The following is a 13154-nucleotide window of genomic DNA, read 5'->3' as shown; positions in this document are numbered from 1 at the left end:
GGCCTAGGAAGACAGAGAGTGATGATTTCTAGGTGACGGTGGCAGGGACTGAAGAGCGCAGGAATTATTCTTGTTTTGAGGGATTTGTTTTCTGTGTTAACCGTTTCTTCCAAACTCCTAAGGAGAAGTCCGTCCTTAGATCTTGCTGAAGAATGCTTTTGGCTTACTCTCACAGACTCCTTCCCTCATCTAACTTATCTCAAGCCTGCTCCCATGTGGACACAGGAGACATGGCAGTAGTGTTCCCAGTGTTATACCTCAATCATCAGCACCATCATCATGGAGCAAATAACAGAAAAAAAGGAATCATATAAATCAGCTGTATTTCCTGCCCCCTCCCCCCAATGTATTAACCACACGTATTTGTTTGCCAAAATCCAGCAAGGCAGATGTTGGCTCACATTTGGCTATGAGTTTCTGTGTGATTGTACTGTACTGGTACAGCTGCTTACAGGAAAGAAATTTCAGCTTACAAAGAGGTTTATTACATTAGAATTTCTTTTCACTCAGTTTCACACTGAAGCTCAAAAATACTGTGAAAAAAACTGCATGGGTGTTGGAAAGCAAAGGTATGTACATTTTGGATTAACTATTATGCCTGGGTTTGAGTTTAATTTCCTATCAGAGTATAAAACCCAACATAAAAATTGAAGTTCAGAAAATCTAATGGGAATTTTTCTATTTAAAAAATTTCAGTGCTGTGAGAACTGTTTTCTACTTATTTCCTCAGCTGAGGAAATGCAACTGAGGCACATTTTGTACACTTTTTCAAGGATTTTTAATTTGTATGACAGCTACATCTTGCATTTTATGCATCAGCTCTGAATGCAAATGCCAATTCTGTATAGCTTAATAGAGATGCAGAGTTACTATTGCCATCTGCAGCTGTACCACCGAGTTTGAAAGGTTTCAAAACACTGTTAGAGTGTCAGTCTGGAGGCAAATGCAGCACTATTACACTTCTCTTGCCATGATGGTCCTGCTTCTGCTTTTTTTGGATGTTTTCCAGTAATATTACATTCCTTTTTCTACCCCTGATAGGAACAAAGGTTCAGTCTCTGCCCAAACATGCTCACTTGATCAGGAACCTACATGTGTAACAACTAAGAATTATAGCTGAGCAAACACTGAGCATAGTACGCCTGGGTCAACATATGCGTATGTGCAAGCTTGAAAAAGGGATTATCACTCATGTGTTTGAATTCTTTTCTGTGCAACTTTTCTAGCTCAAAGAAAAGAGACTAAAATAAAAAATAAAAAAAGAAGTGGCTCACCAGGGAGGGTAATTGGTGTCTCAGGCTGTTCTTCACAACCCACTTCTTCTATGCCATGTGCACTTATCGAATAAGGCCTGCTGGCTTTGTTCTTAAATACAATCAGTACAGAGTCACCGACCTCAGCATGGAGTAACGGCCCTAAATTCAAACAGACAATGCTTGTGATTAACACTGCTTTTCTGATTTCAATAAAATTTCGATAGGCTGGTCTAGGAGTGGAGCCGAGCTCTTTATCAAAACCCTTGGGCTTTTCTATTCTTTCAGCAAAGCCATCAAAATTGGTTAATTATCTCAGCTGACGGAAAGCTCCATACATACAAATAATCTCTTTTCTTTTTGGTCAGTGAAGAGTAATGTTCACTCTTGAGGCAGGTTTTTGGACAGCTTGTTTTTAAAGAAAATTCTTGTGGATGGATTTTGTATTTTTTAAAATTTTATATCTTAAGCTGGTAACCGCTTTTGATTAACTTTTTTTCTTTTTTACTTTTGCACTTCAAGAAAAAATGAAACATCAAATACATACCTGGAGAGTCTTGTCCCCTGGAAACGGCATGGAGCTGTGTCAGGTGATGTTTAGGTTTTAAATATTAGGAAAATGTTCTTCACCCAGAGGGTGGTTGGGCACTGAACAGACTCCCCAGAGATGTTGTCACAGCACCAAGCCTGACAGAGTTCAAGAAGTGTTTGGACAATGCTCTCAGGCACATGGTGTGATTCTTGGGGCTGTCTTGCGCAGGTTCAGGACTTGGACTTCAATGATCTTCCAACTCAGAATATTCTATGATTCTGTGACTACTTTATGACCAGTTGTTGCCTACTTCTCACCCCATAAAAAATGAGCTGATTGTTATTTTATGACATGTAAAAATATGTCTTGCCCAATTGAGGACGCAAATCCAGCCCCTTTATATTGTTTTAATCTGCCTACAAGAGTCTCCCCTATGTTACAAACTCTAAAGCTAAGGTGAATCCTGGAGTTGCCATTTTAGCATCCTCCCTGTATTTACTCCTTAGGAAATTCCTTATTCATGTTCAAGAATGAATTCTCTCAGCAATTATATAAATTGTTTGTAAAATCACTGATAATCTGTGCTCCTTGTTTTCCATCCCGACAAAGCTGGTAAAACTCTTAGTTTTTGGAAAGCAATCCTCTCACTGACCAAGCTTGGTCTGAGAGATGTGAGAGTTACTTGCCCAGGATTTCCAAGTGTTCCTCCTCTTCTGTCCTCATTTTTCGATGTGTGAAGTTGCCATTTGTGTACTCCCTGTAAACCACCTTCTTGTATTTTGAACCAATCAGATCTTCCGCTTGGCTCAGAAAAATATGCCCATAGCTGCAAAATAAAAGGGCAATAAAACCACTAAACTTTAAACATCTAAAAGCTATTAACTATTGTGTTACAAAAGATTTGATAAGAATATGCAGCCTTGAGTACTGCAAGAGATTTTAAACAGCAAATAATAAAAGTGATAATCCTCACCAAATGCACACCTTCTTCAAACAGGTAAAACTGAGGATAAGTTGCACTCACCACAAACTTTTGGGAGTTCCTTCACCAGAGCTGTCAGAGCAGAGGTGAAGTTCAAGATAAGAGTGGGTTCACCCACTCTCTCCAGCTGCTTTCTTCTCTCCAATGAAAGATACTGTCTGTCCCTGAAAACCTGAATCCTTTTATCTCGGTGGCTGCTTTCACTACCTTGGCTATTAGTCAGCCACAGGAAGATGATAACCAAAGCCTGACCTTCGAAAGCAAATGCCATCATCTGAGATAAGAGGGAGCTGCTTTACTCTGGCCTTTGCTGCTATGTTCTGTGCAGGGCTGGATGCTTTCCCAGCATGACAATAAAGTGAGAAATGTATTTTCCCTTCTGCACCTGGTAGAGGATGCTTTTTTATGCCCTCCATGTTTATGCATTCACCCACAGTTTGCTGCTGCTCCCATGGTATCCTAGAGGGCTGACTCGCCAGCAGAGGACACTTGCCATGCGCTCCATCCTCTTCTGAGAGCAGCTCTGTCTCCTGGCAGCTCATCTCCAAGGTGCCCCTGGCAGGGGAGTTGCAAGGTTGGCTCACAACATACTAAATGAAACCAAAAGTGCCCCAGGGATACTGCTTACTGTAGTAATGGACTGTGTTGCAACAGCAGCCTTTGACGGTACTGGAGTTAATATTTTCTTTAAACTCACTTCACCACCTGAGATTCTTCAGGTATCTTTTTGACAGACTCCTCTTCCCCTTTACAGGAAGAAGTTTCCCAGATGCTTAAGGTTTATTTTTGAAATATGTTCCTTGTTCCTTTTCACTTTCATGAAAGTGTCCTCAGGGACCTGTCTATGCAATATGATCTCAAATAGGTATTTTCTACACAAGGTTTTTATTCCTTAGCACAGTGCAGTGTAGATGTCATTTGCTTGCAGGGGTTACTATGTTCTGACCTTTTCAGGGGAGCCAGGGGTTACCACGGTGCAGAGAAGTAGGCTCAACACTTCCCTCATGCATCTGCACTGCCTACAGGGGCTCACATCTGGGACAGGTACCTGGGTTTTTCCTATGTGAAAACTACAGCACTATAATGGGAAGACTGGGAAAAGTGAGAGAGAGGAGAGTATTGGGGAGCATCACTGTACGGTTGAGCCATGGCTGAAACATACACAGGGATTTAGGGACTTGGAAGCCTTCTTGAATTCAACAGCATTACAGGACACACTGAGATGAAAACATCTGAAACTGGTGCCTATGAACTAGTCTAGTCTAAGAGGTTAGGACTTCATAAATATGTTTTCTGTTATTTTGTTCTGCAAAGAGTTCCTCCTAAAAAGTACAAGGTTAGCTTTGTGAAATGATGTTTCAAATTTTCCCCTCCACTATGAGTGTGTCCCATGCCCACAAGTGTTTTTTGTTTTGAGTACCTTTCCTCATTGCTGCTGACATTGTAAATCCTGGGTGCTGAGCTCTTATTTGAGGCATAGTCCCACTCAACCTCCTCTGCGGCAATGTAGTAGAGCCTCATGGTTCCGTACTGCTGCTGGGCTTGGGTGGTATTGCGGCAGCTGCTGACCTCGTAGAGATGTTTCATCCCACCAACAAAGTGATCAAAAGTCCTGCAAACCACTTTGAATGTGCCTGGGAAAAAAGGACATGAGATTTAATCAGTTTAAAAAAATAAAAAGCAGTTTGCAAATTAGGCCCTGTGTACATCTCTGATCTGTCCTCTAACAAAAAAAAAATCTGTCCACAGACAAACCTAATCTGTGATACTGTATGGAAAGTCAAGCAAGGGGATGTTTATATAGAGTCATACAATATTTGAGGTTGACCTCCATGATCATTAAGCCAACCATTAGCCCAGCACTGCCAAGTCCACCACTATATCAAGTCCCTAAGCACCACACCTGTAGTCTTTTAAATACCTCCAGGGATGGTGACTCCACCACTTGCCTGGGCAAGTTTCAGTGTTTTAGTGTTCCACTGTTTCAGTGCTTGACAACCCCTTCTGTGAAGACATTTTTTCATAATATCTAATCTGTACCTTCCCTGATGCAACTTGAGGCTGTTTTCTTCTTGTCCTATTGGTTGTTCCTTGGGAGAAGAGACCGACCCCCACCTCACTACAATCTCCCTTCTGGTAGCTGTGGAGAGTGATAAGGTTCCCCCTGAGCCTCCTGTTGTTCAGACTAAACACCCCCAGCTTCCTCAGACCCTTCTCATCAGACTTGTTCTTTAGACTCTTTAGACCCAGCTCTGTTGCCCTTATCTGGACCTGCTCCAGCACCTCAATGTCTTTCTTGGAGAGAGGACCTCAAAACCAAATACAGGATTTAAGGTGCAGCCTCACCAGTGGAGAGTACAGGGGGATGATCACTGCCCTGGTCCTGCTGGCCACACTATTGCTGATACAGGCCATGATGCCTTTGGCCTTCTTGGCCACCTGGACTCACTGCTGGCTCATGTTCAGCCACTGTCGACCAGCCGGTGACCCACATGGAGGACTTGGCAGAACCTGGCCTTGTTTTGCTCCGTATGAACCATTAGCCTACTCCATCTTTCCTCAAAAATCACCATAAAGTACTTTTAACAATTTGAGTTAGATTAGCTTAGCCAAGAAACTCTTGAAAGCAATTGGTTAGATGTCTGACAGCAGGAACAGGATTGCCAGTGAGCCTTCACCAATGCTGCCCACACTGCAGACATGCCCACAAGGAACATGAGAAGACGTAGGAGGAAGCATTCATTGCAGAACTCGATAAAGGCATGGAGGAACAAGGGGTGTGTTTCAGAGATGATGTTTCCTTGTCCTTGAGTACAGAGCCACTGTACCAGCTTTTGGTGCAAGAAACTTTCCACTCAGACTCTGCAGTTGTTCGGTGTAATCAGGCTAATGGAGACCTCTTTGCAGTACAGACACAGACACACTGTACAATAATGCCTGCTTATAACCATTTCTTGATATGCACCTGTATGGTGTAAAAACAACTGAGCTAAACTGCAGCTGACTCTTTGTACTCCACGAAAGGCCAAACCACCATAGGCCTTTTTTTTTTTTTGGTATCTCTGATGGTCAAAAGCTGCAGTGATGGTGGGAGCATCTTTTGGCATGTCCATGGGCAGATTTTAATATTTCTACTCTCCTTCTCTCTTTCCCATTTACTCAAACAGAAGCTGACCACTATGTTATCCTACATAGCTCCATCTGCTAGCACTTTGTGAAGTGCTGAACTTTCACAGCTGGTCTGCATATGAGTCAGTGATGGAACCAAAATTAGAAACACAGCTCTGTCCACACTGGATCTCAATCCATTCCTTGTGCTTCTAGGGCAAAAGTGATGAAAAGATAAAAAAAACATGCAGTTAAACAAAATCACATACACTGATGATTGTAGAGATTTGATAATTAAATCCATTTCCATTATTGCCAATAGAAGGTTAACTGGTAAAATCAATAATCTCTTAGAATAGTGTGAGTCCTGCAGTGTAGTTTCATGACAGATGGTGGAAATGTTTGGGATATGCATAAGAAAAATATCTTTTGTCTTACAGACACCTGCACCAGAGGTCTCACCTGGCATATACGCAACACATATCAACTCTCAGGCTCTCTGGCCAAGGATGGCCCTTGGCATAGCCTTGCACAACTCTGATGACTCTAATGATTTAAACAGAGTTGCACCAATATAAAGTAATGTTGCAGTCTTGGTTATGAAACTTATTTGCTAAGTCTCCCACAAACAATTCACCCCTTCTTAATTTGAAGTATGAATCACTGGATTACCCATGAGAATTAAAAGTGTCTTTAATGTGTGTGCTTCTGAAGAAACTCCTAAATACTGACTATTATTGAAAAGTTATGGTTGAAGTCCTAAAATACCTTAAATTATGCTGACTATCCACATAGCAGTGAATTTGCTCTTCTACAAATGCCTGTTTTAAGAATGATAGAAATTCTGTGAGCATCCTCTTAGCTATCTCTCTGCCTGCTGCTCCTCCCATCACAAGGTCATTGAAGCCTCCACTCTCTGATGCACATGCATGTTTGATTTATAGCCCCTTCCCGGAAAAGTAACCCAGACTGAATTCTCAGCTATGCCAGGTCTCCACAGTCTCCATGCTTTCAGGCTCCTTGTGCAGAGCACAGCATCTCACCGACTGTTATTTTGACCAAGTGGTATCTGCCAGTGCCACACCACCAAAATCAGTTCATGAACATACCCACACGATCTGGCTGCATCAGTGCTGTCCCCGATAAATGAGGAAACAAGGCCAGCCCATCCCTTGTTGTCCCTCTGAGGTTGATGGTGTTTCCTTGAAAATGAACGCCATGCATGTCATAGTGACTGCCCAGCCCGATGAGGTGCCAGGACACCTTGTCGTTCTTGCACATGGTCAGGCCTGGCAGATTACCATACAAGTAGCCGTTGACAGCTGGAGGAGAAGGAAAGATCCCAGTTAGCAACAGGCCCACAGAAACTCATCACAGAGCCTGCTACCACCTTCGTGACGAAAGACTCATGGCTCAGCAAGGCACAGCATTAAAGGGGCATTTTGTGAAGCAGAGGTAGTGCTGGAGGACACCAAATTAATATCCAAGTGCTATTCCTATAACCTCTGACACTCTACCTTTTTGTTTTTAGCCTGTAAAATCTTGTAATAGCCTTTTGCAGTGATGTAGCACTCCTGAGCTTTTCAGGGTACCTTGCAGACACCAGTTAAGTGTATAAATTAGATACCTCTTTTCAGCCTGAAGAACAAATAACTGTGTCATCAAGGCTATGGAGAGAGCCACAAAGACTCTTGGTTATAAATTCAGTTCTGATGGAGCCTTTTTATGTTATTTTGATCTTTGACTTCCACTTTTACTTCTTAAATGTATCCATTTCTTTTACAAGGCTGTTATGAGGCTAAACCCCCTAATCCTCAAATGTTTGCTGAGATCAGTGCATGAAAGATGTGTAACAGAACAAATTTTTAGTATGAGATCCACCTCATAATGGAAGAATAAGATAGATGGGTCCAGAAAGTCCTAGGGTTCTCTAACAATATATAGTCTCAGTGCTCTTCAGAAAACTAAAGCAAAGACAGGTTATGCAATCTGCTCAAGTCTGTCATGTCAGGGTTACCTTGAAGGAGATCCATGCTGAAGTCAGATACTTACATATAGAAGTGATGTTTTAAAATATTATTGGCCATTCCCCTAGTCTTCGCATCTCCCCTCCCAGATGTGGTCACTGCCCAAGTGGGAGATGTCAGAGCAGAGCAGGTGGATCTTTACTGTCTGAATCAGTGCCAAGGCCAGTGGAGAAATTTAAAACTAGTGCACATTGGCTTCTTCTGCAGTTGATGCCTGTTTCTGGCATTATGTCTTTCTATAGACCTAAGTATTGTATCTAAAAACTGCACTCTATTTCCTTTCTCCAGGTATAGTTGGTAGGTGAATACATTCAGTGCTATTATGACTGGGGTTTCAGCATGTACTCCAAGGACATCAGGAGTTGACCATAAGCTGACTGACAGCTTTCCTCCTCACTCTTCAGTGCACTGGAGTTTTCTGCCAACTCATCTTCCTAATATGATTGAAGAAAAGGTATCATTAATATATATTAGGCATTTCATACCATGCATTTTGTTGGATTCCTTGAAATCAGCATCATTCTCGTCTACTTTTGAAGGGTCTCCAGTAAATGCTTCAATATTCTTGTTCAGATACCAGCTGTCATTCTCATCAAAGATTGAAAAGAGGAGGTAAAATTCTCTATCGATTCCTTTCTGTAGCCAAAAAAGAAGCCAAGACCTTCAAAAAGTATGTTCATTCAGAATGAATTTCTTTTTTTAACAAATTTTTCTTTCCCCAAAAATCTGAAGCTGCCTTGTTATTAAGTCTATGTAGAGACAGCGATTGTCATTCTTCCATCAGGCAGAAGGATAAATAAATTGTCCGTTACTTGGGGTGAAAAAGGCATTAATTGCATGAAAAAGATGGAAAAACTAGGGACAAGCCAGGACATTAGGGAATGACAATTTCATCTTCTTAATGTTCCCCTTAGGTCAGCTTTTACCCTGAGGACTGACTTTTGTTTAATCTCTGCAAACTGAACTGGGAACTGGGCAAATAGCCATATGGGAACCCTCCCAGTGCGCCACCCTCCTGTTAGGGACAAGCAGATGTTCATGTTTGGCACCTGTGTCCCATCATGATTCAGTGTGTTCTTCCGACACACCAGCAAAGGCCCCACAAGGCCAGAGTTGGTGTCCTTGACAGCATCAGTGGCTGAGTAGTACAGATAGGTCAGGCATGGTGGGTCACTCTCTGCTGGACCTCCATTTTCAGGCACCCTCCACTTGTAAGTGAAGGTTTCCCCTGGCTTAACATGGGCTCCTGGCTTCAGATAGCCTGCAGAGAGAAAATTGAGATGCAACGAGATTTCAGGGAGGTTTTGTCTTCCTGACTACAAGAAGTCAGAAAGATATAGCTGCTGATTTTTGTGGAGATGCTCTCGCTTTCAACCACAGCTCAAGCACCATCCTAATGTCTGGGCAGTTATGCCATGGGGACATTTCACCCAAGTCCTGTACCATGGGGACAGCCAAGCCCATTCCCTGCAGAACAAGTTTAGCTGCTTCACCCAGACACCTTTCGACGCTCCTGTGGATTATCTGGATTGAATCAGACAATACAGCAGACCTCATCCTGGTGCTTAAATGGCTTCCTCTAATGTTTGTAGCTTACCTGCCCTATCATGAGATTTATCTGTGACACAAGCTCAGACTCTGGCTCTTCATTATGCACCTACAAAGCAGTTACATTAGCAAGCGGAGCTGTAGCTGTGGGTCTTTAGAAATTCTAAACAAATCTGATCCTGGTAATTGTTTCTTTTTGATTTTGAAGCAATGCACTGAATCCTCTGTCAGCATCTCCACAGAGTGGCAGATATTACTTTTTTTCAAGGTTACTCTTAAAGGATTTGGGCCATTGTCTGCTACCGTGCAAAGGCTGGATGTAGCACCTCTCGTGTAATTTAGCGACTGTAAAAGAGTGTTCATATTCACTCAGAGAGAGCTTACAAAGGGGACTTGAAAGTCAGAAAAAGGGGTCAGCCTTGCAACCTTTGTAGAAAAAAAGCACAAAGTAACCTTTCTGGTCTTTGCTAGGAGGAAGGTCAAATCAGAAGTTTTGTTTAACACTTAAGCATCCATTTGCTGGATTTTTTCATCACAGTCAGATGAGTCGGGTGGCAGCACACTGCACTGATCTAATACTCCTCTCTAATGCTGCAAGAGAATCCTCTTAAAAACTTAGACACAAGTGAAAATAGCAATATTATGTTTGAAGACACACTACTGACTGCAAATTGCAATACAGAGTACCGATTGAACAGTATCTTATACTACTGGACGCATTCTGCAACGGTACTTAATAAGGAAAACATTGATTTGGAGTCAAAAACCCTCTGAGACTGGACAAATGTTAAACACAACATGGAAGGGTATTTTCTGAGGGCACAACTGAAAGAAACCTTTGCCTTCAAACATCTAGATATCTGCAGGTATGTTTCCATACGGTATTTTCCCATGACTAGGCTGCACTCAGACAATGCATAGCCTTTGAAAAATCATTTATCTGTGTAAACTTACAGTCCCTGTGGGACTTCTACATGTATACACTTGTAGATAGATGTAATGGAAATCAAAGGCACAAGGGTTAAAAGGAGAGAAGAAGGGATGGAAAGACTATTGATGAATCTGGAGTCAGGTTCCTCTCCAAACACCCATAGGTGTGCAGATTACACAGCTGCTGAATTGTAGGGTTTTGTTTGATTTTGCTCCATGCCAAAGTGTGCAATGATGGAGGGTACTATTACCAGAAAGTGTTAAATGAAAGCACAGTAGGAGTGCGAGCAGAGGGAAGCTGCACTTCCACTGGGGAACTACCTCAGACATGGGTGGCGTTAAGATCTGTGCAGATAACTTCAAGGCTGAACTTAAGCCAGTTGGGTTTTTTTTGTGATTTGCCTGCTGGCAAATTTGTTGAGTTGCAAGGTAAGCAACTAGACACAACAATTTAATAAAGCCTTTTGCATTGATTTTATTATATGATGACTTTTACACATTGACCTAGTTCTCTTAGTACAGTTTTCAAAGGAGGGATTATGTCCCATAAGTTTCTTTTTGATGTATTGTGGTGGAAACAAAGCAATTTAGGCAACAAGGAAACTACCTTTCTTTTCAGTGCTGCGAATACAGCAAAAACTTTTTCAGAGACCGCAGCATTATCTCTAGGCTATGGATGGGATTCAGATCACCTTGATCGAGCAATCTCAAGCTAAATCCCTAACCCAAACTGTAGACTTCTGTAGTTGATGGAGACAGAATCACATCTCCAGAGGGTGAGCTACTGACTCCTAAAATAAATGCTCAAAGTAAATGGGACTTGTCACTCTCTGAAGGATTTGTTTCTTGTCACTGACTGTAAAAAGTGCGTATCAGTTAAACACGACATTTAACATTTAACAGTTAAACTTAGGGAATAAAGTTCCTGTCCTCCAAAATTAGAGGAAGACTTTCTCAAGTGCTCCATTTCAGTGTTTATCTATTTATGAGAGTTAATGAGGGTTGTCACGGCTTCACATTCCAGGGCAATCAGATAAAAATTGGCTTTGACACTGACTATCTCAACAGTAAAGCAAGGACAATGCCCAGCCTGGATCAGAGAATAGTAGATAGTTATATCTGAAGACTCAGCAGGGCCATCATGCTAGATCCTAAGATTCATAATTCTGGAGCACGTCCAGAGGAGATCCACTGACTACAATGGAGTAATATTAGATTAGAAATAATATAAATTGGATTGTGCTTGTGTGTTCTGTTCAACATGGACCTCAGCTAGTTTTAGACATCTTGTCTGGCACACATCCATGGGGAAGAACACACCTGCACACCATGGAACCCCATGGATTGTGACTGGTATGGTAGACACAAACTAATAAAATAATCCCTTCCATGCCTTAGTACCCACAAAAGGGACAAACCTGCAGAGCAGTAGTAGATTTTTAGACTCAGGAATTCTGGATGTGATGATACAGTAGCACAGTCTAAACTTACCGTCTAGGTAAGGAGCACCTTCCGACAGCTTGCTGAAGCTTACACCATGGGCCATAATGCTGTAGCTTCTTCTGGCTTTGTTGGCAAAAGTAACTAGCACCGTATCTCCCACTTCAGCTTTTATAACGGGACCTTAAAAAAGAGAGTGAGGGAAGCAATTAGAAGAACTACTCTCTAACATATTTCCACCAAAACAAGAGGGGACTGCAAGCATTAAATTCCCCTCTGGATCCAAGTGGTTCCGCATTCAAACCTGATATAGAGACAGGAGGGGAAAATATTCACTATACCAAGTATTCCCAGATGCTTCATGTCCTCCGACCAAGCCTTCTTACTGAATGTTGCATCAGTGTATTCCACATAGCGAACTTTCCAGTATTGCCCTCCTATTCTGTCAGTCCCTTGTGTGAAATATGTTGCAGATTCACTGTGGAATTAGCAAATCAGACAGGTTAAATAATTGGAGGTTCAAGTGGAACGCTTCATTTCAGATAAAGTTATTACTCCAGACACGGGAGACATGACCCCCAAAGCCACTAGTTTGCATACACTTTTCTAGCAGACAAAGAGAGTTATTACTGGCTAGAATTAGTTACCAAATGAGCATTCATCGTGCATTAGACTTTTATGTTTAACCCCAATTTACTTAGGGAGACATCTATATTGACTTACCTTAGGGCAAGAACTGTGCACAGCATGTCCCTAAACCCTGTTGGCTTTTCTGGGAGATACTGTAATGAAGTTTGTAATAGCAGGGGGGAAAATTCTACCACTATGACACCTCTGAAATGCACTGACTGTAAGTGTGAAAGCCGCCTGAGGAGTCTTGACAAAGGGTCATTAACTCTGTAGAACTTGGTGTGCCTCACTGGGGCCACTTTCTCCGTGGACTTAATGGAGCAAGATAAACGCTTCCAAAAGGCTACTCCAAGCATCACAGTTATGAATCTAACTTCCTGGCAAGGCTGTGTAAATCCATTCTTCCCTGCCCCTTTCAATTAAAATTAATAACAGTGCAGGACCTAGCCCTGGTGAATCACTGGGGAAGTCTCACACAGACTCCTGAAATTAAAGCACAACAGGAGAGGACAAGAAAACTCACCTGCCAGTGGCATTCAAACCCTGCCCAGTGAATTTATCATAACCGTCAGGTCCGTAATTCCAGAGCACTTCTTCAGCAGCAATATAGTATTTTCTCATGTGACTGATTGGTGAAGGGTGAGACAGGTTTTTTTGGCAGATCTGAACATCGTATAGTGCCTCCATGCCACCTGGGAGGAGAA

General features: G+C 42.1%; 1 protein-coding gene across 1 annotated transcript in view; it reads right to left on the bottom strand.

Moving 5' to 3' along the window:
• The window catches only part of HEPHL1 (hephaestin like 1), a 33576-nt gene that overhangs the window by 6475 nt on the left and 13947 nt on the right, over positions 1–13154 (bottom strand). The window contains exons 6-14 of the mRNA XM_027883306.1: positions 12974–13142; positions 12162–12298; positions 11872–12003; positions 8952–9163; positions 8388–8538; positions 6985–7197; positions 4188–4401; positions 2472–2611; positions 1275–1415 (exon numbers count right to left, since the gene is read on the bottom strand). Coding sequence (XP_027739107.1) covers positions 1275–1415; positions 2472–2611; positions 4188–4401; positions 6985–7197; positions 8388–8538; positions 8952–9163; positions 11872–12003; positions 12162–12298; positions 12974–13142 — 1509 coding nt within the window. The remainder of the gene's footprint in view (positions 1–1274; positions 1416–2471; positions 2612–4187; positions 4402–6984; positions 7198–8387; positions 8539–8951; positions 9164–11871; positions 12004–12161; positions 12299–12973; positions 13143–13154) is intronic.

The sequence above is a fragment of the Empidonax traillii genome, unplaced genomic scaffold (genome assembly GCF_003031625.1).
Source record: "Empidonax traillii isolate 1590-97213 ecotype Southwest subspecies unplaced genomic scaffold, ASM303162v1 scaffold123:size1378231, whole genome shotgun sequence".
Classification (NCBI taxonomy): Eukaryota; Metazoa; Chordata; class Aves; order Passeriformes; family Tyrannidae; genus Empidonax; species Empidonax traillii.
The sequence above is the reverse complement of the archived record's forward strand: the minus strand, read 5'-3'. Positions and strand labels throughout refer to the sequence as shown.